The following is a 26,270-nucleotide window of genomic DNA, read 5'->3' on the forward strand; positions in this document are numbered from 1 at the left end:
GTTCACTAATGAAGTCTGTGAAAGTGCATCTCTACATCTGGCGATGAGGATAAATTATCCTGATGCTGCCTCTGGCCCAACGCCTGTGAGTATCCTGTTTCAATGGAAGTCTAAAAACAATACTCACTAGAATGCCCATCTTTGGGTGAGTAGACTCATCTGAGATATTGAGATATTGTCAGACACTGAGGGACAAACCTAGATTTGAGCAGAGTCAAAAGTTCAGAAAGAAGCATATAAAAAAAAGAGGGAAAATAACCATGTGAAGCTAGAGCTGTGGCTTTAATTCTAAAAAAGTATTTAAGTTGAAAAGAAACAACAGATTGCTGCAAAGACTTTTTAAGAAGAAAACACACGGAGAGCTTTAAATTTTTAAAGTTTATTTTGTTTGTGTCACAAATGGCCTTACATTAACGCTGCAATGAAGTTACTGTGAAAATCCCCTAGTCATCACACTCCGGCACCTGTTCGGGTACACTGAGTGGGAATTTAGCATGACCAATGCACCTAACCAGCATGTCTTTGGAGTGTGGGAGGAAACCAGAGCACCTGGAGGAAACCCACACAGACATGGGGAGAACATGCAGACTCCACACAGATGTTGATCCAAGCTGGGAATCTAACTGGTTCCCTGACGCTGTAAGGCAGCAGTGCTAACCACTGTGCCACCGTGCTTTCATTGTACACAATGATTTAAGTTAAAGAATTGCCCCAAGTGAATTGCAGCGAGCTGTTCTGAACCGCAGGAAAGATCAAGAAGCTGAATCCAGCTGAACGCCCCCCTGTTGTACAGAATCAGACTGGAGCCTGCGGGCATTCCGTGACAGAAATCACTGCACGGATGGACTACAGAGTGGGCAGTCACCCCAGAGGGTGAAGCATCCTCAGGCAAAGAGACATGACAGGATCTCATGTCAGAGAGGTAGAGAAATTCTCAACCTTTTCAAAAACAAAGAAGACAGGTTAACAAGTTTTCAAAACAATGGCCCCAACGGACCTCGAGTGTGAGTGAAGTAGACATAAACTGGAACATCAAGCAAAGACAAGAAAAAAATCAGAGGAGGAAAAGTTTCAGAAATTGATGAAAGAGCAGCCAAGTTCGCCAAAACTCCTAAAGCATGGGAAAAGCGGAGAGTTGAGTAGAAAAAATGACAGTCTTAAAGAGGCAATGCCTTTCAAATGGAAATGCGTTTAAAGAGGCAACGGCCAGAACACGACCTTGTGATAACAAACACCTTATTCCACCAGACAGACAAGTGCAAGACCTCAAGGCAACATCCTCACACCAACTATTAGCACCTGTTCAACTATACCATTGCCCTAATGAGGGACCACAGGGACATGTGTTTCACCCGTGTCATATCAGGAGCAGGCAACTACTGCACAGTCCATCACTTAGTCCATTCTGTGATCAACATCAATGTTGCCCCAAAGCAACGTTGGCACCAGACACAATGCTGCAGGATAATCAACGCTGAGGCACTCAAAGACCTTGGTAAGAGCCCTATTCAGTCAGTGCCACATTGCCAGCCTGATGACTCCTGATGACCCAAAGGTGCAGAGTGTTCACAGCTCCTGATTTGCCCTCAATGCCTCAGTAGTCAGCACTTGCGGGAAGATGCTTGGACACTTGACCAGGAAGCACCAAAGCTGTTTCGATGAGATGGATCAGAGATCCAGGATCCGATAAACTGCAAGAGCAATGCTTTTCAGAAGCTGAAACAGCAACACAACTCCAAGTAGCTCTACAGACCACTGGAAGCTGAGGCTCAGCAAAAAACCTGTGGCCTAAAGAACAGGCAATGGGTGGAGAAAGAGTAGGAGATTTAGCAGTTGGCCAATAACCATGATGCGCAAGGTTTATTTCGTGCAGTCAAGGCCAACCATGGCCTGGGCACCCAAGGCTCCACCCCATTGCTGGCCAGGGACAGAGAAAGGCACTCAGCACCCACTGGAAGGAGCACACTGAAAACCTGAACAGAAACTTTGTCTTCTGTGCAAGTGGTTCTCAACTCCAACACGCAGCATGCTTCCCGCCGTCTCAGCACAAGCTCAACCCAGCACAAGATGGAACAGGATATCCAACAGCTAAAGAACAAGAAGGCATCAGGAACAGGTGGAATACCTGCCAAAGCACTAAAACATGGCAAAGAAGCAGAATTGGTGCAAATGCATGACCTCATTTCTCTTACCTGGCAGGAGAACGTGCCAGGAGATAGAGTCTTAGTTATAGAGTCATAGGGGCCCTTTGGTCCAACTTGTCCATGCCGTCTTTTTTTAAATCCCTAAGCTAGTCCCAACTGCCTGCATTTGGCCTATATCCCTCTATACTCATCTTACCCATGTAAAGTCTAAACACTTTTTAAAAGTCAAAATTGTAGCTGCCTCAACTACTACCTCTGGCAGCTCGTTGCAGGCACTCACTACCCTCTGTGTGAAAAAATTGCTCCTCTGGACCCTTTTGTATCTCTCCCCTCTCACCTTAAACCTATGCCCTCTAGTTTTAGACTCGCCTACTTTTGGGAAAAGATGTTGACTAATGAGCTGACCTGTGCCCCTCATTATTTTATAGATGCCAGAGGGGTCATGATCGTGACCACCTTCAAGCAAAATGAAGCAAATCATTCTCGAATCTGAGGGACTGCCTAAGGAGAAGAAGATGAGGATTAATTGTGCAAACTTTTGGCTTGTTTCAGTTGAATTGAGGGGAATCTTCAGTGGAAGAGAGTATGTCTGGAGCATGTGGGGTCCTTGATTATGCTGGCTCCTTTTCTGAGGCTACACAATGTTATGTGGATAAAGTCTCACTGAATATCTTTCTGCAAAAGTGATTGGGATCGATCTGAGGCCAAGTATTACTTTGGTAGAAATGTAGCATTGCATAGGGCACCTAATGAAAAGAAATTCTAAATGCCCCCAGTTTGATATGTGAATCAGGCCCTTATATCCTAATTATTGCACGTCACTCTCTCTTATAATTTATAATTGCTTCATAGAGCTCAGGAACAGACTTTGTGAGTAGACCTTCTCATGATGTGACCTTCAGACACTCCAATGGCGTTGCAAACTGATCTGTCCAAATGGCAAGGAGCAGAGCTGATTGTGATTCTACACGAAGAAAGTTTCGACACCAATGCTCTGCTTCCATTTCCTAACCAACAATTAATAACTGAAGCAGAACAATAGGCAGTGATGACAAAACATTGGTAAATGAATTTTCTCCTCACGACGTCTCAGGCGCTCCGGTTTCCTCCCACATCGAAAGGTGTGTGGGTGAGTGGATTGGCAATGCTAGATTGCCCCTTAGTTCAGGAAGGCTAGCTAGAGTAAATACATGGGATTATAGAGATAGGGTCTGGTTGGGATTGTGTTCAGCATAGACTCGATGGGCTGAATGGCCTCCTTCTGCACTGTATGATTCTATGATTCTATGAGTCATGTGCAACGCAGTTGATGAAACTTCCTCTTAAGGCATTAATACTTTGAAGAGTCAGTGTTGTGTCATGCACATTTATCATTGGGATTTGTTTTCTGGGGACATATGGTACCTAGAAATGAAAATCATTGCTTGGCAGTCTGAATAATTTGCGATCCAAATGACTGTTGAACATATGAATTTCTCAATACTATCCCTTCAATATGAATTTAGTTGGGTAGAGCTTTGCCAACTGGATTTGTAGCTTTGCTATACAGGTTGTTACAAAATAACTGGACTCAACTGAAGGAATTATACGTGTAGGGTTGAGTTTCCTGCACAGTTAATAAATCAAAGTCGCATCAGTTTTGAAACCTCAAGATACATTCTCCAAATAATCAGTAGTTCATTCATATTACAATCATTTCCTTCTGATTTTAAGCGAGTTTGTAGGTCTTGCGGCTGCGTAGGTTACAGATACACTGGTGCGGCATGGTGGCGCAGTTGTTAGCACTACTGCCTCACAATGCCAGGAACCCAGGTTCAATTCCTGGCTTGGGTCACTGCCTGTGTGGAATTTGCATGTTCTCCTCATTTCTGCGTGAGTTTCCTCCGGGTGCACCATTTTCCTCCCACATGCTGGTTAGGTGCATTGGCCACGCTAAATTCTCCCTCAGAACAGGCACCAGAGTGTGGTGTCTAGGGGATTTTCACAGTAACATCATTGCAATGTGACTGCAAGAATGCTTGTGACAAATAAATAAATAAACCCAAACTTATAATCTTCTAAAATTCCTTGGATTTTGAAGGGTGCCAATGGATTGAAAAGTAGCTCATTTAACACCTTTGTTCAAGAAAGGAGGGAGACATAAAGCAGGAAATGATAGGTCAGTGAGCTTAATATCGGTCACAGTAAAGTAGCTAGAATTCATTAATAAGGAGGTAATAGCGGGGTACTTAGAAAAGCATGATGTGATCAGGCAGTGTCAATATGGTTTTGTGAATGGAGAATTGTGTTTAACTCATTTATTAGAGCTTTTGAGGAAGTGACTAACAAGATTAATAAATGAGAACCTGAAGATGTGGTGTACTTGAATTGCCCAAAGGCATTTGAGAAGGTGTCACTTCAAAGGCTACCACATAAAATGAAAGAACATGCTTCAAGGGTAATATATTAGCATGAATAGAGGTCTGGTTGGCTAACAAGAAGCAGAGAGTAGGGATAAATGGGCCTTTATTTCTGCACTGACAAGCTGTAACTAGTGGGATCAGTGCTTAGGCCTCAATTATTTACAATCTGCATCAATGACTTGGATTAAGACACTGAACGAGCATTAGCTTAATTTGCCAATGACACCAAGACAGCAATAAAGTAAGTTGTAAAAGGGGAGGTAGAGATTTTGCAAAGGGATGTAATTGGTTTAAGTGAGTGGGCAATTTGGCGACAGAGCATAACACGCATTAATGTGAACTTTGACAGACAGAGTAGGAAAACAGTATACTCCTTAAATGAAGACAAATTGCAGAACTCGGAGGTGCAGAGGGATATGAGTGTCCTTGTACACAAATCACAAAGACTTAGTATGCTGGTACAGCATAAATTTTTTTATTCTTTCACACGACGTGGGCTAGGCCAGCATTCATTGTCCTTCCTTAAGCGGCATGGTGGCACAGTGATTAGCACTGCTGCTTCACAGCACCAGGGACCCAAGTTCAATTCCAGCCTTGGGTAATGGTCTGTGTGGAGTTTGTATGTTTTCCCAGTGGCTGCGTGGGTTTCCTCCAGGTGCTCCGGTTTCCTCCCACTATTGAAAGATGTGTGTGTTCGGTGGATTGGCCATGATAAAGTGTGCCTCAGTGTCCCAAGATATATAAATTGGGGGTATTAAATATGTGGGTTATTGGTAGACTTGGGTGAGAATTGATATAGACTCTATGGGCTAAATGGCCTCCTTCTGCATTGTAGTGATTCCATGAATAATAATATTGGTGCTTACTGCTGGGGAAGAGGAACACGAAAGTAAGGGAGTTTTACAGTAGAGGTACAGGGCTTTTTTAAATTCATAGGATTCCTACAGTGCCAAAAGAGGCCATTCGGCCCATTGACTCTGAAGCAACCACAATCCTACCCAGGCCCTATTCTTGTAACCCCAATATTTACACTGCTTATCCCCTACAACTAGGGAGAATGTGCAAACTCCACACAGACAGTGACCTGAAGTCGGAATTGAACCCAAGTCCCTGGCTCTGTGAGCCAGCAGTGCTAATCACCGTGCCACCATGCCATGTCAGCCAAAATATGTATTTTCAAGAACTTCTGCAGGACAGCTTATAGGTTGAATGCCAGAAGAGAGGGTGATCAAACTGCCCTCCACTCTCAATCAGTTCACGTTTCTTATCGGGATTTGTACGTGAAGAATGATTGCCGAGGCGAGGTATCAAAAGTTTAATCATTAGCACCTTCAGGGGAGCGAATAGAAAATATGGAAGGAAATTATAAAACTAGGCTACGCTCTGTAAGCAGGTATTGTTCGGTTGTTAATTGCATGGCTAGGTAGAACGGCTTCAGACTGAAATCAGTTTTAATTTTGCTAAGCACTTTGTCCCTACTGAAATGTGAAAATAGAAATCTGTTCAGACTCCAATGGCTCTCTTCAGGATGCACTGAACATGTCTGCAATCATTGAATGTGCAACAACACAGATGGTGGTACGGAGTTTAGAAATTTGAGCATCTTGGTCTTTCTGTAAGAAGGATCATATCCTGCAGGGAGAAGAAATAATTTAAGATTGAGGTTTTTTTTAAAGCTTTCAGTGTGTTTCCTAGTTCATGAATTCCATGCCTTGTGAATAAGCAATGCTCCTCATTGCAGATAGCTATCATCAAGCCCCTACTTTCTCAAAAGATGAAGGAAATTTGACATTTCAGCTACGACTCTCACCAATCTATACAGATGCACCATAGAAAACATTCTTTCTGGTTGCATCATGGTTTGGTATGGCTCCTGCTCTGCCCAAGACTGCAAGAAACTACAAAATGTCATGAATGTAGCCCAATCCATCAAGCAAACCAGCCACCCATCCACTGATTCTGTCTACAATTCCCACTGCCTCGACAAAGCAGCCCACCTAATTAAGGACTCCACACACCCCAGACATACTCTGTTCCATCTTCTCCTGTTGGGAAAGAGGTACAAAAGTCTGAAATCATGTACGAAGCAATTCAAGAACAGCTTCTTCCCTGCCGCCATCAGAATGAACGAACCTACCTCACACTAAGTTGATCTTTCTCTAAATACTAGCTATGACATTACATTCTGCATTCTTTTGTTTCCTTCTCTATGAATGGTATGCTTTGACTGTGTAGTGCACAAGAAACAATACTTTTCACTGTATACTAATACATGTAACAATAATAAATTAAATCAAATTAAAATACTTCAGCTGGAGAGGTAGCTTGGGCTCCACATCACCTATAAGAAGAGGCATGAGAGTACCTGGTAACAAGCAGATGGTATCAATTTAGGTAAAATGGAATCAGAACAAAAGAATTCATTTAACATGAGTTTATTTCTATTTTACAATACCTTAGCAGGAGTTAATGGGGAGGAATTGCCAATCGCGATGTTGATGTTTCTTTTCATCTATTCATGATGAGGTCAGTATTTATTGGCTATTGCTAATTTCACTTTTTAAAAATATTTTTACTCCATTCTTAAAGTTCCATTGAATCAGGCAAGCCCTGATTCAATCATTTAGGGCGGCACAGTAGCACAGTGGTTAGCACTGCTGCCTCACAGTGCCAGGGACCCAGGTTTGATTCCTGACTTGGGTGACTGTCTGTGTGGAGTTTGCATGTTCTCCCCATGTCTGCATGGGTTTCCTCCGAGTGCTCTGGTTTTGTCCGACCGTCCAAAGAGGTGCAGGTTAGGTTAATGGGCCGTGATAAATTGATCCTTCGTGTCAGGAGGATTAGCAAGGTAAATATGTGGGGTTACGGGGATAGGGCCTGGGTGTGTTTGTGGTTGGCGTAAACTCAATGGGCCGAATGTACTCCTTCTGCACTGGAAGGATTCAATTCTAAGCTTGAATCCATCTCCTTGCTTGCTCCAGACACCAAATTTAAATTGAATCCAATTTATGGTCCCCTCAAGAGAGACAAACAAGATGCAAGCTGACCAGATAGCCTAGCTAAATTGCCCCATAGAGTCAGGGCAACTGGCTGCGGTAAATACATGAGATACAAGATAGTACAGTATGTATTTATATATTTAAATACATGTCCTGGATATCTTTCCACCCACATTTCCACCTTCCTCCAACAGATGAATCACCTACCGCAGTGATGTTATCTTAGGAAAGCTTTTGAAAAATATGGAACAGGGAATATTGTGCAGTATGTGCTAAGCTAAATTTCAAATCTTTTGCTCCATGTGCAATAATTGAGATCAACACATCATTATATGTGTATTGTGGCTCAGTTGAAAGCGGGGAGCTGTGGGTCCAAGCCTCAATCCAGGAAATCAAGACCAAGAAATCAGTGCTGAGGGGTGCTGCACTGTCAGAGACGCTGTCTATAATTTAGCAGCCCCACCATCCATGGAAGCAAATCTCATAATGGCTACTAAATCTTGCGAGAGACCAAAAATGGGTTTTGTGTCAGCAAGATATCAGTTCAAGGTCTTCCCCACCTCCATGCCCATCCTCTGATGATGCAATTAGGTTCATGTTCAGAAAGTGTGTGAGCCTGATTAGCATTTATTGGCATATATTGTAATATCATTAGCAGGCTTGACACTGCCACGTCTGCCCTCAATGTATCTTCCCACCGTGACATCATACCAATGCGAATCACTGCTGGTCTTTAGAACCAAAAACTAATCGTTTTGATTTTGATCTGATTTATTATTGCCACATATATTGGTATAGAGTGAAAAGTATTGTTTCTTGAGCGCTATACAGGCAAAGCAGACCGGCCATAGAGAAGGAAAAGAGAGAGTGCAGAATGTAGTGTTACAGTCATAGTTAGGGTATAGAGAAAGATCAACTTAATGCAAGGTAAGTCCATTCAAAAGTCTGACAGCAGCAGGGAAGAAGCTGTTCTTGAATCGGTTGGTACGCGACCTCAGACTTTTGTACCTTTTTCCCAATGGAAGAAGGTGGAAGAGAGAATATCTGGGGTGTGTGGGGTCCTTAATGATGCTGGCTGCTTTGCCAGGGCAGTGCGAAATGTAGACAGAGTCAATGGATGGGAGGCTGGTTTGCAGGATGGATTGGGCTAAGTTCACAACCTTTTGTAGTTTCCTGCGATCTTGGGCAGAGCAGGAGCCATACCAAGCTGTGATACAATCAGAAAGAATGATTTCAGTGGGGCTTCTGTAAAAGTTGGTGAGAATGATAGCTGACATGCCAAATTTCCTGGGGAACATAGTTAGATATAACCCCTAGGTGGTAGGGGACATGCCCCCTGGCAGTGCCAACTTTGTTTTTTGCAGGACACGCACCTGATGAAGGAGCGGCACTCCAAAAGCTTGTAGCTTATGCTACCAAATAAACCAGTTGGACTTCAACCCGGTGTTGTGGGACTTCTTAGGTGGATTAGCCATGGGAAGTATGTGGAATTCCACGAATAGGATGGGGGAAGGCTGAGGTAAGACACTCTGTAAGAGAGTTGGGGTTGACTCAATGGGCTGAATGGCCCCTTCTGCACTGTAGGGATTCTATGATCCAATGATTCTATGATTTATCCCTGGTGTGCTGGTGTAACAGAAACAGGCTATCTGGTTATTATCACATATTGTCTGTGAGAGCTTGCTACGTTCAAATTGTCTCCTGTATAACAGCAGTGTTTACATTTTAAAAGTATTGAATTGGTCGAGAACACATTGGACATCCCATAATCATATATGAGGCGATACCAATACAGGCTTTTCCTCTCTTCATTTTGGAATAAAAGGGACAGCAGCAACATGGATACCAAGCTGGCTGGGTAATAGCAAGCAGAGAGTTAGGTTAATAGATATTTTGCTGGCTGGAGGAAGATTTGCTCCCCAGACATCAGTACTGAGACCCGTGTATTTCCTGATGTATATTAATGATCGAGATCTTGGTGCGCAGGGAACAATTTTAATGATTGTGAATGATACCAAACGTGGAAGTATTCCACGTGAGGAGGACAGTGCAGAAGTTCCTGGGCAGCATGGTGACACAGTGGTTAGCACTGCTACCTCACAGCGCCAGAGCTCTGGGTTCGATACCCAGCTTGGGTCACTGGTCTGTGCAGCATCTGCATGTTCTCTCTGTGTCTGCGCGGGTTTCCTCTGGGTGCTCTGGTTTCCTCCCACAGTCTGAAAGACATGCTGGCTAGGTGCACTGGCCATGCTAAATTCTCCCTCAATGTACCCGAAGAGTGGCGACTTGGGGATTTTCACTGTTACTTCATTGCAGTGTAAGCCTACTTGCGATATGTAATGTAAGCCAACTTGCAACTAATAAATAAACCTTTCACTTTTAAAACCTTTAAGTAGATGGCAGGTGAAGTTCAGTGCAAAGAAGTGTCGGTGATGCATTTTGGTAAGAATAGCATGGAGAGACAATATGAAATTAAGGGTACAATTCTTCAGGGGGTGCAGGAGCTGAGAACCTGGAATGTATATGTGCATAGATCATGAACAGGTGGAGAGAGCAGTTAATAGAGCAAACAGTATCCTGTGCTTTATTAATAGGGACATAGAGTACAAGGAATTAATGCTGAAATTATACAAGACACTAGTAACACCTGAGCTGGATTGTGAGTACAGTTCTGGGCACCACATTATAGAAAATATGTCAACACATTGGAGAGCGTGCAGAAGAGGTTTACTAGAATGGTTCCAGGGATGAGAAACTTCAGATATGAGGATAGATTGGAGAGGCTGGGACTGTTCTCCTTGGAGAGAAGAAGGTTAAAAGGAAACTTGATAGAGATATTCAAAATCATGAGAGGACTGGACAGAGTAGATAGAGAGAAATTGTTCTCATTTGTAAAAGGATTGAGATTGAGAGGGCACAGATTTAAAGAGATTTGCAAAAGAGCAAATGCGATATGAGTGAAACTTTCTCACACAGAGAATGGTCTGAGTCTGAAATGCTTTGTCTGGAAGTTGGTGGAGGCAGGTTCAATCGAGGCATTCAAGAGGACATTAGATGATTCTTTTGATTGAAATAATGCGCAGGGGTATGGGGAAAAGACAGGGGAATGGCAGAAAGCCATGACGCTCGTTTGAGAGCCGGTGTAGACACAATGGGGCAAATGGTTTCCTCCTGCACTGTAATGATTCTGTGATTCTGTGATTTTATCTGTGAACTACGTGCAAAACCGTAAAGATGAAAAATGCCATTGTTGGAGAATGTCACCAAGGCCACTACAAATTATTCTCAAGCCAAGTTCAGACCTGAAGCAGAATAAAAGCTTATCTATTCTGCTCCATTATAGGCCTTTATATTCTTAACCCAGCCCCTTCTATTACTGCTGTGTGACACGTATGGCCTCTGTGAGGAAGATTGATTAGTTGGAACCAGATTTGTTTCTAATAAAGACCTTGTTAATGAACTATTATGCCGCATTGCTTATTCTTTGTGACTATATTTTGGCAATGTGCTGGTGTCATTAACAGACACTGTCAGACTGGTCAATAATGATAATAATGTCTCCCGACCCTCCAGAGAGAAATCCGTGTCCACTGCACATAACTAATTGTCATTCGCTGCAGGTTCCAATAACAGCTCCATTGTGGTTTTATCATTTCAATAGCATCGAAGGAAGAGGGGGAGAGAGGGGAAAAAAAATCAGTTGTCTTCGAGAGAGAACCAGCCATTTTTCAGCCGCTGTGATTAAATATAATCGCATCACATTTTGAAAATGGGCCCATTCTCTTCAGAAAGTAAAATCACAACTCTGGAATTCTAATGTTTCTGACTTTGGTTCACCTTTAGCTGGTTGCATCGCATTTCCTGGTGCATGTTTCTACTGAACTGACTCTCCCATTTCCCTTCCAGGCCACAAGGTGAATCTACGCGTCATCCATGGATCCTTTTAGCATGATTGTGTTCAATGAGACCTACGAAGGGAACTGGACTGGACTGTTCAATGGCACCGGGGCAGAGCAGGAATATCATTACAACTATTACGCCATGCTCCTGACCCTCCTGATCTTTGTCATTGTGTTTGGCAATGTTCTGGTGTGCATAGCTGTGTCCAGAGAAAAAGCCCTCCAGACCACCACCAACTATCTCATTGTCAGCTTAGCAGTGGCTGACCTGCTTGTGGCCACTTTGGTGATGCCATGGGTTGTTTACGTGGAGGTAAGCTTCTTGTTTTTGTCCAAAATTGTTTCTCTTTATGGAAAGGTGTGAAAGACAGGTTTCTTCCTGATGTCCACCTGGAGGGTAGATCGCCTCTGTCCTGGTGCCGGTGGGCAGGCTTGCCCCCAGCAAACTTCAGAAGTGTTGACCACACTGTTCCATCCATTAGCATTTAAGGAATTAAGGGGCACAGATCAGCTGGATAGTCAATATCCTTTCCCAAAGGTAAGGGAGTCTAAAACTAGAGTGCATAGGCTTAAGGTGAGAGGGGAGAGATACAAAGGAGTCCAGAGGGGAAATTTTTTCACACAGAGGGTGGTGAGTGTCAGGAACAAGCTGCCAGAGGTAGTAGTCGGAGTGGGTACAATGTTGTCTTTTAAAAAGCATTTAGATAGTTACATGGGTAAGATGGGTATAGAGGGATATAGAGGGATATAGAGGGATATGGGCCAAATGCAGACAATTGATTTTAGCTTAGGGTTTAAAAAAAAGGACAGCATGGACAAGTTGGGCTGAAGAGCCTGTTTCCATGCTGTAAACCTCTTTGACTCTAAATCATGACAGCGGGCACTGTTTTACAAATTCCCAATTCACCAATGGGTGTGGTTTCTCACCAGCTGATAGGACCACAATGTTTTGGATTTCCAATGGTCAAGTGATTAAAAGCTAAGACACTGGATAGACTTGTCTATGAACTCTGCAGTGGTCGGACCTTAATGTGGAATCTTGCCTCACGGAATCACCTTATCTCAACATCAGAAATAAGAGTTGTCCTTTCAGCCTCTCAAGCCTGCTCCACTATTCGATAAAGTTAATGTATTAGTCACAAGTATGCTTACATTAACACTGCAATGACGTTACTGTGAAAATCCTCTTGTCATTACACTCCATGGCCTGTTCAGGTACACTGAGAGAAAATTTAGCATGACCAATGCATCTAACCAGCATGTCTTTTGGACTGAGGGAGTAAACTGGAACACCCAGAGGAAACCCACACAGACATGGGGAGAACATGCAAACTCCACACAGACAGTGACCCAAGCTGGGAATTGAATTTGTGTCCCTGGCCCTGTGAGGCAGCAGCACTAACCGCTGTGCCACCGTGCCCCCAATAAGATCCTTAAGGACACTTTCCTGCTGACTAACGCCCACCCTGTCCTCCCAATCCCTTCCCATCCCACCCAACACCCCCCTCCCAATTTTGGGATCCATCGAACTCAGCCTTAAATATATTCAAAATCCAGCTTCCACTGGGGAAGGGGCTACCTACATTCCAGTGTTGAAAGTTTCTATGTTTACAGTGCAGCATCTTTGAATTTATTCTGATGATACAGGTACACCAATTCCACCAAAGCTGCAGCAGAAGGAATGGGACGGCACAGTGGTACAGTAGTTAGCACTACTCCCTCACAGTGCCAGGGACTCAGGTTCAATTCCGACTTTGGGTGAATCTTGTGTAGAGTTTGCATGTTCTCCCCATGTGTGGGGGTGCTCCAGTTTCCTCCCACATTCCAAGAATGAGCAGGTTCGGTTGATTGGCCGTGCTAAATTGTCCCATTATGTCAGGGGGATTAGAAGGGTAAATATGTTGCGTGGCTAGGGCCTGGGTGGGATTGTTGTCAGTGCAGACTCTATGGGCCAAATGGCCTCCTGCACTGTAATGATTCTATGAAGAAGCCATGGCATCTCACCCCATGAGCAAGAGGCAGCATTCCCCTGGACAAGAAATACCTGAGAAGCAATCGTAGCTAATAAGTGAAGGAGGAATAGTATTTGGAAACAAATGATTTCACCATTTAAATATTTTCAGTTTAAATATCTACTGCTTTGGGTGTTAATATTGGGGATCGCTACCATAATGTGACATTTTTCTTCTGGCACTCATTTGTTTTCATGGAACTCTGACCACCAAAGTTCCCATGGTCGTTAGACTAACTGGTAAAATCCATACAGGGACGCTATCGTCTCTGCTTGAAGCCTGTCAAGATCATAACACTTTCTACATATTGCATCGATTTGGGTTTCCTTATCGGTATTCCAAAACATCTGAAGAAATAACGGTTAATCAGATCAGATCTCTGAGGGATGTTACTACACGACTTGTGCCTATATTCCTTACCTTAAATGATGCGAGTTGATGTATGTTCATTTTATGCATCTTAGGCACAAAAGCATTTGTAGGAGCTGACTGCCAATAAATAAAAGTTTGCAAAGCGATACAGCTGCATGTGGATTTCCTGCCCCAACCAAAATTGTCTAGCTTGAATGGAGAAGAAGTAGAGGCAAGAGTCAGCCACCTGGCCCTCCCAGCCTGCCCTGCCATTCAATATAATCTTGGCCGATCTATGTCATTCTCAACTCCTTTTCTGCGCCACTTCCCTGTAGCCCTTTTTTCCTCGATCTATCAAACATTTATCCACGTTCACAATAAATGCTTCTAACGATCCAGTCCAGCCTCCACCACTCTTTTCGGGGCAGAGAATGCCAGAGATTCACCGTCCTCTATTTCTACACACCTCAGCTCCAAGATAAAGGGCCGATGATTTAAAACTATGCCCCCTTGTTCGAGACTCACCCACTTCTGAAAACATATCATCACCTACCCTGTCAAACCCCCTCGGGATCTTACATGTTTGAATAAAATCACCTCTCAGCCTCCTAAACTCCAAGGGGTACAGACCCACAAGATTTAGTCTCTCTTGATACGACAACTCTATCATGCCAAGAATTAGCCCAGTGAATCTCCTTTGCGTGGCCTCCAATGTTATTATAACATGCTTACGATAAGGGGACCAAAGTTGTCCATAGTATTCCAGATAAGGCCTCACCAACACCCTGTAAAATTGCAACAAAACTTCCCTATTTTTAAAGTCTAACCTTTTTGCAATAAATTTCGCTTGCATTCTTAACTGCTTGTTGGACCTGCTTGCTTGCTTTTTGTGATTCATGCACTAGAACACCTCAGTCCCGCTGTGCTTTTCTCACCTGATGTCTCGCTCAATTTAGGTAATAATCTGCTTTTTGATTCCTCCCACCAAAGTGCATGACCTGCACGAATCATTAAAAGGGGCAGCACGGTGGCATAATGGTTAGAACTGCTGCCTCACGGCATCCAGGGACCTGGGTGCAATTCTAGCCTCAGGCCACTGTCTGTGACAGAGTTTGCACATTCTCCCCGTGTCTGTGTGGGTTTCCTCCAGGTGCTCCAGTTTCCTCCTACAGTCCAAAGATGTGCGGGTTAGGTTGATTGACCATGTTAAATTAATGTTAGTATCAGGAGGATGAGTAGGATAAATTTGAGGGACTATTGGAATAGGGCCTGGGTGGGATTGTGATCAGTGCAGATTTGATGGGCCAAAGGATTTTCTTCTGCACTGTAGGGATTCTTACCTTTGTGCCAAGTGAAACTCAACTTGGCTCCTTGAAAGTACAATTGATCTTTCAATATGCATCCACCCTAGCAACGCACCCCCCCAACCCCTCCAAACACTAGGGGACAATTGAGCATGGCCAATCCATCTAACCCAAACATCTTTGGAAGGAACTGGAGCACCCGAATTAAACACACACAGACACAGGGAGAATGTGCAAACTCCCACACAGACCCAAGCCCCAGGAATCGAACCCAGGTCCCTGGCACTGTGCCACCATGCCATCCCATTATCATGTCGGAAACATTTGGAAAATCAGAGCTTTCCTAATTTACATTAGCTGGGTCTTTCATATGGAAAGAAAATGCAATTTATTTTTACAGTTTAAGAAGCATTTGAAGTTGGATCCAACCGGCAATATTTGTAAAAGATATAGTGAGAAAGAGAACATATTTGACTCGATGATTTGGGTTGAATGGAGCAAAGATATCAATGGGTGATAAATCTCCATATACTGCTTTCAGTATATATGGATGGCTTTCAGTATACACAGGTGGCTGGCTTGATGCATCCTTCACATTCAAGAATGAGATTGAATACTAAAGATTACAGCGATTGTTAACTTACCCAACAGTAAATGAGGCATAACACCACCCAGGACACAGCTATTATCGTCTCTGGATTACAAATGACAAAAACACCAGGTTATTTCATTTCCCTCACAGCACAGAGCAGAGTAGAGCGAAAAATCCTCGTGTTGAAAACAATTGGAAATCATCAATATTGATGTGGTAGTGTGCATGCATTGTTACTCCAGGTGGACATGATGTGTAGGTGCCAGCGTTGGACTGGAGTAAACACAGTAAGAAGTCTCACAACACCAGGTTAAAGTCCAACAGTCTTTATCAAATAAACCTGTTGGACTTTAACCTGGTGTTATGAGACTTCTCACTGTATTCCAGGTGGATACAGGCTATCCACTGGGCGGTATGCTGGCACAGTGGTTAGCATTGCTGCCTCACAACTCCAGGGAACCGGGTTCAATTCTGGCCTCAGACAATTATCTACGTGGAATTTGCACGTTGCCTGCGTGGAGTTTGCACATTCTCCCCGTGTCTGCGTAGGTTTCCTCCGGGTGCTCCAGTTTGCTCCCACAGTCCAAAGGTGTGTGGGTTAGATTGATTGGCTGTCCTAAATCGGCCTTTATACAGGGCCTGGGTGGGATTGTTGTCAGTGCAGTTTTGATGGGCCGATTGGCCTCCTCTTGCACTGTAGGGGTTCTATTTTATGAATCCCTTTGTAAAAAGGCTTAAATGCCTTCACAAAAGCACTACTACTAACAACAACTTGCATTTACATAGCATCTTCAACCTAGTGAAAAAGAACAGCACTTCACAGGAGCGACAATCAAAGGAAATTTGACACCAAGGCACTGGAGGTGATATTAGGACAGGTGCAATATGTTTTATAAGAAATGGGTGAAAGCACCAGAGGATGAAGTTTGGAAAAGGAATTCCAGAACTTAAGACCTCATTAGTTGAAAGCTACCATCAATGATGGGGTGCTAGAAATTAGGGATGAGAAAAAAGGCCAGAATTGGAGGAGTCAAAATATCCTAGACAGTTGGAAATCTGGAGGAGATAAGGAGGGATTTCAATACAACTTTAAAATCTAATTAAAAGCTCTAACAAAGAGAGATTTTTTTAATTCATTCGTGAAACATGGGGGTCACTGGCTGGCCCCATTTATTGCCCATTCTTAGTTGCCCTTGCTGAGCACTTAAGAATCAACCACAGCACAGCGTAGAGTAAGGGAAAGTGATGGCCTAGTGGTATTAATCCAGAAAAGCAACTGACGTTCTAGAGATCCCAGGTTTAAATCCCACCACAGCAAATGGTGGAACATAAATTCAATAAAAAATACCTGGAATTAAGAATCGTCTATGACCATGAAACCATTGTCGATTGTCGTAAAAGCTCATCTGGTTCGCTAATGTCCTTTAGGGAAGGAAATCTGCCGTCCTTACCTGGTCTGGCCTACATGTGACTCCAGAGCCACGGCAATGTGGTTGACTCTCAAATGCCCTCCAAGGGCAACTAGGAATGGACAATAAATGCTAGCCAGCCAGTGACACCCATGTCATTGCTGTGGATCAGGAGTCACAGATAGGCCAGACCAGGTAAGGATGGCAGATTTCCTTCTCTGGAGGACATGAATGACCCACATGGGGTTTTTTGACAATGGTTTCACTGTTAGCAGTAGAATCTTAATTCCAGATATTTTTAAAATTGAATTCAAATTTCACCATCTGTCAAATTATAAAGTTGAATTATAAAGTATTGCACTATTGGGGAAATAAAGGGAATGAGGATGATGAAAATTCACCTTGAAAGGCAATATCAAATGTAAGTGAATTCCTCAGCTGCCTCGTTACACACTGCCTGATTTTATTCTCGATTAAATTTCTAACAAAATAGGATTTCAATTTATGTTCTCTTGAAGATTAGTTATGAATCCAGATTCCTGGTCCAGAAACAAAACCATCAGACCATGATACTATACCTAGAAAGGTGGTATTGTTCTGATGTATCTTCTGGTGACTGGCTGAAAGTTTACTTATTAGTATCACAAGTAGGCTAACATTAACACTGCAATGAAGTCACAGTGAAAATCCCCAAGTCGCCACACTCCAGTGCCTGAGGGAGAATTTAACACAGGCCAACACACCTAATCAGCACATCTTTTGGACAATGGGAGGAAACCGGAGTACCCGGGGGAAACCCTCGCAGACACGAGGAGAATGTGCAAACTCTGCACAGACAGCGATCCAATCGAATCCAGTTCCCTGGCGCTGTGAGGCATCAGTGCTAACCACTGTGCCACCGTGCCACCTTATGTATCCCAGAACTTCAAAAAATAAAATGACTAAGATCTCTCACAGACCAAATCCACCTCTTAGTTTAATGGCCAGTTTTCATGACTTATTATCGCCTCTCAGGTGTAACCAGCTGTTTATTGTCAGTCTATCCAATTTATTGAGAATTATGCTTAGACTGTTGACAGGCCCAGGGAAAGCCCTGCCACTGGGTTAAATGGGTTCATAAACTTACCGCTCACACAAATAGATGCCATTTTCCAACATTGGATAAGTTCAAGTCACCCAGCAAACACATCACCCAGAGAGGGGGCAGAACTGGATGAGGAAACCCATTGTTTGGGCATTAACTGTAATTAGGCTGATGTTGGAACTTGCCCTGAGTGCGTACCTGACCCCTCAAAAGTGAATAAACCCCCAATTCACCAACTGACGTCTGAAGAGATGAAGTGAAAGATAGAATCTATAGAATCCCTACAGTGCAGTGGGAGGTCTTGCAAACCACTGGGTCTACATTGACTCTCCATACTCAGACCCATCCCCCCTACCCTATCTCTGTAACCCTACACCTTTACTATGGACAATTCACCCAATCTGCACATCTCTGGACGCTGAGGGGCAATCTAGCATGGCCAATCCTCCTAAACTACACACCTTTGGCCTGTGGGAGGAAACCAGAGCACCCGGAGGAAATCCACGCTGACACAGGGAGAACGTGCAAACTCCACAAAGACAATTACCCAAGGCTGGAATCAAGCCCAGGTCCTTGGCGCTGTGAGGCAGCAGTGGTAACCACTGTGCCACCCTTATATAAACATGTTTACTTTTACTTGAATATTCCATTCATCATAGAACCCCTGCGATTTTCATCCCACCACAAGATAAGAATTAGGTAGGATTGATTACAACAACTACCTGCATCTGTACACCGCATGCCTTTCTGTTTCAAGGTGGTGCAACAAATGAAAGAATTGAAATGGAGTCCAAAAGGAATTTTCTAAAGTTGAACCAGATCACGTTGTTGTGTGCGTCTGTCGAACGCTCTTCATTCTGTGGTGTCCACACGGGTTGCGAAAGGCCTCACCCCTCCCCAGGGTGCCATGGGCAAGGACAAGATCACAGGAGAGGCGATGTTCTCATCCTATGAATTGGCATCTTGTCGAGGCCTTGAAAAAGAGGCATAAGAAGGTTCTCCAACCTCCCCGACACTATCCGCGCTGACTGGCCTTTAAAGGGCACATGTGCATTGACAATATTAATGAATATTTGTTACACGCTGATACATTCAACACTTGGAGCAGAAAGCCGGATAAACAGGCTGAGGTTAAACCCAACAGTAATTGTGAAAGTGTCTTTTTTCTATTCCAAATGATTTCAGCGAGGCAATTTATCTTTAGTGCTGCTCATTTGAATTGCTGTAATAGTGTGTTTCTGAAGGGGAGCTGGCACCTTCAAGATAACCAAGCCAGTTGCTTCTGAATTGATAAAATGGGTGAATATATTATCCACGAGATGGTGGCTAAGTGGCAGAAAGAAAAGAAAGTCTGTTACAATAATCACATATCAGGGCCTCTGAATTATTACTCAGCACTAGACATATAGGAAATATTTCACAAAAGAAAAGGGCTCAAAATCTACACTTGAATCACGTTTTTCACAGCAGGATGTGGGTACTGGGCTTGCTGTTTCCTGAGTGATGGATCTTTGATCTTTCTGTGCTCTCACTGGGAAAAATGAGCAGATTTAAATCTGACAGCTTCATCAACCACTAATGGATTCAACTGCATTTGAAAAGACAAGAGTTTTAGACAAGGTTACCTTGGTTTTAACAAATTATGGTGCTTCATCTTGCAGCTTGAACACTTCCTGTCATAAAAATGTTATCCCAATTAACAGATGCAGAGATTGTGGATAAAATTGTTTGATTATTGACTTTACAAATAGATTCTCTCTCTCCCTCTCACACCAACATTTGTTTATACTCCTCTCTGAACATTTTCAAGTGATAGTTTATTTACCAGTGGCACAAATAGGTTTACATTAACACTGCAATAAAGTTACAGTGAAAATCCCCTGCTCTAGTGTCTGTTCCGGTAAGCTGAGGGAGAATTTAGCATGGCCAATGCACCTAACAAGCATGTCTTTCAGACAACATTTATTTTCCATCATATGGCACAGGAACAGAATGACCCAGATGGTACCTCAGTCTTAGTATTACCCCTTTGTTTTTAAATTTTTATTGTCCCAAGTAAGCTTACGTTAATGCTGCAATGAAGTTACTGTGAAAATCCCCTAGTCGCCACATTCCAGTTCTGTTCGGGCACATTGAGGGAGAATTTAGCATGGCCAATGCCCCTAAACCAGCATGCCTTTTGGACTGTGAGAGAAAACCAGAGCACCTGGAGGAAACCCACTCAGACGTCGGGTGAACTTGCAGATTGTGTACAGGCAGTGAGCCAAGCTGGGAATTGAACCCAGGTCCTTGGCATAGCCAGGCAGCAGTGCTAACCATTGTCCCACCTTGTCGTCCACCATGCAGAGTTGGAAATAGATTTTTTTGAGTTTGTTGGTCATTCAGGGCTAATCATAGAAAGCCCTTTGAAGGCCAACTCACTCAGAATAGGCCATGCACTGAACATCTGATCTCCAGACGACTCTGCTTTACATCTCTGTCCTGGGTCCCTGTGCTGTGAGGCGGCAGTACTAACCACTGTGCCACTGTGTTGCCCCAACTGGCAGCTGGCAAAAGAGTTCCTTCTTTTGTACCTACCCATTGATGATTAAAATATGGATGGAAAACAAATGAGATGTCAAATTTGAAGCAGTCTGAAAGCAAATAAATTATATAGGATTAGTTCAGTTCAGCACCAATGGGTTTGAATGTGAAAGTGGCATTATAAAATGCTGGGCATGTTACAGTACACTCCTGTACTCAGAATTGCTGTGACAACATGCACTTTTACATTGATGTCGTAATCTGGGGTACGATTGAAGCTTCAACTTTCTTTTCGTCACAAGTCTGACTAGGAATCTCTTCCAACTCTTACCAGCGTGTGTGTATAGGAAGGATTTGCAGAGTTGATACTCAAAATCTGTTTGGCAATGTTATGAATGCATCTTCCTTGCCTCTCAACTCCTTGGGTGGGATTCGAACCCAGAGCTTCCGGCTCAGGGGCAGGGATGTTGACGATGGTACTATCAGACTTCCTTCATCGATGGTTATTAAACTGACTCTCGTGCGCATCCTGCAAAATGTTCCCCACCATCATGATCCACAGCAAATTGAAGCAGGATAGACGTTAACTAAATTTTAAGCAAGCACATATGAGAAAGTTCATCCAATTGGGTAAGGATAGGATGGAGATATGTAGCAGAGTAGTCCAGAGATTAAATGTTCAATGTGTGGTCTATTCTGAGTGAGTTGGCCTTCAAAGGGCTTTCTATGATTAGCTCTGAAGGACCAACAAACTCAAAAAGATCTATTTCCAACTCTGCATGGTAGATGGCACAATGGCACAGTGGTTGGCACTGCTGCCTCGCTGCACCAGGGACCTGGGTTTGATTCCTGGCTTGGGTCACTGTCTATGTGGAATCTGCACATTCTGCCCGTGTCTGCGTGGGCTTCTCCTGGGTACTCTGGTTTCCTCCCTCAATCAAAAAGACATGCTGGTTAGGTGCATTGACCATATGGAATTCTCCCTCAGTATACCCGAACAGGCGCCAGGGTGTGGTGACTAGGGGAATTTTCACAGTAACTTCATTGCAGTGTTAATGAAAGCCCACTTGTCACACTAAATATTTTTAAAAATTCACCCAACTCCATTCCTGTTCATTTGTCTCCGTAACCGTCAACTGAGCTTACCTCTAGATGTAACTATTCCAATGCGCTCCTGTCTGCTATCCCGTACTCTTTGGAAACTTGAGATCATCCAAATCTCTGCTCCTGCATATCCTAACCCTCACTTGACCCAATCACGAATCTCCTCCATGCTCTTTGACCATTACTGACTCCCAGTTAAGCAACGTCTTGATCTGAAAAATATAATGGCTGGTTTTTAAATCCCTCCACATGCCTCCCTATCTCTGTAATCTCTTCCAGTTTCACAACTCTCTGAGATAGCTGCTCTCCTCTAATTCTGGTCTCTTGAGCATTCTCAATTTTAATCACATCACCCTTGGTGGTGATGCCTTCAGTTGTCAAGGCACTAATCTCTGGAATTCCTTCCCTAAACCTCTTCATCCATTCTTCCTGCGACAGGATGTACCTTAAAAATCTATCTCTTTAACCAAGCTTATCCTAATATTTTGTAATATTACCTTAAGTGGCTCATGCCAAATTTTGCTCATGTGATGCGTTGTACGATGTTTTCTTATGTTGAAAGGCGTTATATAAATTCAAGTTATTGTCGTTGTGATAAGTTGAGAACAGGTTTGGTGCAAATAAACTTAACTTTTGTAGGGAACACACATTGCATTCCTTACAGACTTATCTCTATCTTACTACCCGTAGGCACAACAGCCATTGGAACCAGTTTATTAGTGGGAAGAAGGTTCAGCTAATCCCATCACTACATTCCTTCTCCTCTTAAATTTCTTATCACTTACTACAACAACAGCTGGAACTCTCCGGCCTCATACACCCCGCAGCTATTGCCAGTGGAAATGAATTTTGCCGTCAGCCAAATCTCCGTTCACAGCAGCAGGATCGGAAAATTCCGGCTGCAGGCGAGGTTGGAGAATTCCGGCCAATATGCCTAAACCGTAACAAAACACTTGTCAACTCTCTTGTCTTTAACTTCCCCTGTAAACAAGGAATGGAACACTCTGTCCTCTTTCACAAATTAAGTCTCTGAGATGCTCTGCGGGATTGGTCAGAGCAATGTAGCTCTACAGAGGGAGGTTCCCGAACAGGAACAATGGGATCTGGAGCCGCACAGTAAGGTGCGTCACTGGATCTGGGTAGGTCGATGCCTGATAGCCGATTGGATGTGTCAGGGTCAACAGCTGCAGAGTTACTGCACGCTTCAGCGTTTGACAGTGAAACATCAATCACAGGTTGATCTTGCATTTGTTCAGATGTTTCACTCCCTCGAAGGTGATCCATGTGACTGCATATCACTTTGTCCTCAACTTGAACCTGAACTTGAAATGATAATGGGCCAGTTTCTGAAATAATGGTTCCTGAATCCAGTATATTCCACTTTCATAGTGAACCAAGTACACAGCATCATCTACTTTGATCACCATTGCGTTTTTTGAGTTAGATGTTTAAAGTTTTATTTATTAGTCTCAAGTAAGGCTTACATTAACACTACAATGAAGTTACCGTGAAAATCCCCTAGTTGCTACACTCCGGTACCTGTTTGGGTACATTGAAGGAGAATTTAGCATGGCCAATGCACCCTAACCGGCGCATCTTTCAGAATGTGGGAGAAAACCGGAGCGCCAGGAGGATATTCACATGGACACAGGGAGAATGTGCAGACTCCTCACAAACAGTGACCCAAGCCGGGAATTTGGCCCATTGTGACTGCACTAACCACAATCCCACCCAGGCCCCATCCTCATAACCCCTATGCATTTACCCTAGCTAGTCCCCTGACACTAAAGAGCAATTTAGCATGGCCAATCCACCTGACCCGCACATCTTTGGAGTAGTGTGCACAGTTTTGCTCTCCATGTTAGGAAAAAGGATATTGAGGCACTGGAGAAAGTGCAAAAAAGAGTTACAAAGATGATTCCAGACCTATGACAATATCCATAAGGAAGAATTGAACAAACTGGGGATCTTTTTGTAAGGAAAGGAAAGATCGAGGGCTGATGTGTGATACTTTAGAGTTTTGAAAGGGTTTAATAGGGTAGATGTCGAGAAGATATTTTAATTCTTTCATGGGATGTGGAGAATCGCTGACAAGGCTGGCATTTGATGTCCATCCCTAATTGGGTACATTGGCACAGTGTTTAGCACTGCTGCCTCACAGTGCCAGGGACTCAGGTTTGATTCCCAGCTTGCGTCACTGTCTGTGCAGAGTTGCACATTCTCCCCGTGTCTGTGTGGGTTTCCTCCGGGTGCCCTGGTTCCCTCCCATGCTGGTTATGTGCATTGGCCGTGCTAAATTCTCCCTCAGTGCACCCGAACAGGTGCGGAGTGTGGCAGCTAGGGAACTTTCACACTAACTTCATTGCAGTGTAAATGTAAGCTTACCTGTGACACAAATAAATAAATTGCCCTTGAACTGAGTGGCGTGTTAGACCATTTCATAGAATAGTTAAGAGTCAGCCACATTGCACTGACAGCACGCCAGATTTTCTTCCCTGAAGGGCAAGCATTAGTGAACCAGATGGGTTGTTGCCATAATACCTGATAGTTGTCATGGTCACCATTACTGAGAAAAGATTTACAACCCAGATTTATTAAGCGAATTTAAATTCCACTGGCTGGCATAGTGGATGAACTTGTCCAAAAACTAGGGACTCATAAATATAAGATAATTACTAATAAATCTATTAAGAAAATCAGAAATAATGTTGCTAGCAAAGTGGTGTGAATGTGGAACTTGTTACCACAAGGGCAGCGTGGTGGCGCAGTGATTAGCGCTGTTGCCTCACAGTGGTGGGGACGCAGGTTCCATTCCGGCCTCAGGTAACTGTTGACACGGAGTCTGCATGTTTGCCCCATGTCTGTGTGGGTTTCCTCCAGGGGCTCCAGTTTCCTCCCACTCCCAAAGCTGTGCTGATTAGGTGCATTGGCCATGCTAAGTTGCCCCTTAGTGTCAGGGGGATTAGGAAGTTAAGTACATGGGGGTTTTGGGGATAGGGCTTGGGTAGGATTGTCGTTGGTGCAGACTCGAAGGGCCAAATGTCCTCCTTTTGTATTGCAGGGATTCTATGATTCTAAGGAGTGGCTGAGTTGAATAACTAAAGGGAAACATATATAAACACATGAGAAAAAATGGAATAGAAGGCTATTCTGATTGGGTGAAATTATATAGGGTGGGAGAATGTCCATGTGGAATATTAACATGACATTGAACATTTGGCCCAAATGGCATAGTCCTGAATTGAATTGTGCAATGGGGCTAAGATCTGATCCTGTGGGTGGGATTCTCTGGCCTTCCTGTGGATTTCCCATTGCCTCCAATGGGAAACCTGTGGCAGGGGTGTACCATCAACGGGATCAGAAGATCCTACCGGGACTTCCAGTCTCCATATTTTTCATGAATATATGTATATATCCTCATGCTAATATCTAAAATATTGAAACTGGATAATGACCGAATAAAATGGTTAAAGTTTATTTCTTACTGTCACAGGGAATAGTATCTGAGGTCACGTACCAATCGATTCTTTCCTGCTTTTGAGCTTCTTCCCTGCTGCTGTCAGACATTTGAATGGACCTATCTTGCACTAAGTTGATCTTTCTCTACACTCTAGCTATGACTGTAACACTACAATCTGCACTCTCTCCTTTCCTTCTCTATGAGCGGTATGCTTTGTCTGTATAGCGTACAAGAAAGAATACTTTTCATTGTAAACTAATACATGTGGCAATAATAAATCAAAACAAATAGGCTTATATTAACACTGCAATGGAGTTACTGAAAAAATCCCTAGTCGCCACACTCTGGCACCTGCTCGTGGACACTGAGGAAGAATTTAGCATGGCCAGTTCACCTAACCAGATCATTTTTGGACTGTGGGAGGAAACCGGAGCATCTGGAGGAAGCCCACGCAGCCATGGGATAAATGTGCAGACTACACACAGACAGTGACCCAAGTCGGGAATTGAACTCGGGTTCTTGGCTCTGTGAGACAGCAGTGCTAACCACTGTGCCACCGTGTCTGGCTGTGAGCTTCACATAACAGGAGCTAATTTGACATGTTAGGGAAATTAGCACCCTGATACCTCTGAAGAGGCTGTAACAACATCTGTGGGACTACAGAGACCAAATTCAAAGGGAACTATACCAAGGCCATCTGCATTTCAGATTCCAGGCTGGCAAACTCAAGTCTATTAGTCTGCCAGGACAAAGAGCCCAGCAAACTTCCTTTCAACTTCTTAATGTTTGGAACATTAACAATCTCAGGAACCAGAGAGAGGGATATACACCTTTTGTGAAAGATCAAGTGGTGAGATGGGAGCCTTGTGACATGACCCCTTTAGCTGATGGAATCCGTAATATTGCCTTGTGGAACTGCAGAACTCAAATCTGCAATCTTTCTGTCTACAAGTAGCAGCACTGAAGAGGGACTGTGTCCAGGTTTAA

General features: G+C 43.6%; 1 protein-coding gene across 2 annotated transcripts in view; it reads left to right on the forward strand.

The window, feature by feature from the left end:
• Positions 1–26,270, forward strand: part of LOC145359954 (D(2) dopamine receptor A-like) — a 159,388-nt gene that overhangs the window by 101,509 nt on the left and 31,609 nt on the right. Inside the window, exons 1-2 of one of the 2 annotated variants that reach the window (XM_080214844.1) lie at positions 6,975–7,072; positions 11,452–11,757. In XM_080214844.1, the coding sequence (XP_080070970.1) occupies positions 11,479–11,757 (279 nt within the window). In that variant the 5' untranslated portion in view covers positions 6,975–7,072; positions 11,452–11,478. Of the gene's footprint in view, positions 1–6,974; positions 7,073–11,451; positions 11,758–26,270 lie in introns of those variants that run through there. The other variant, XM_080214842.1, reaches the window with a different exon arrangement.

This window comes from Carcharhinus amblyrhynchos, chromosome 29 (assembly GCF_965287045.1).
Source record: "Carcharhinus amblyrhynchos chromosome 29, sCarAmb.v2.hapA, whole genome shotgun sequence".
Lineage (NCBI taxonomy): Eukaryota > Metazoa > Chordata > Chondrichthyes > Carcharhiniformes > Carcharhinidae > Carcharhinus > Carcharhinus amblyrhynchos.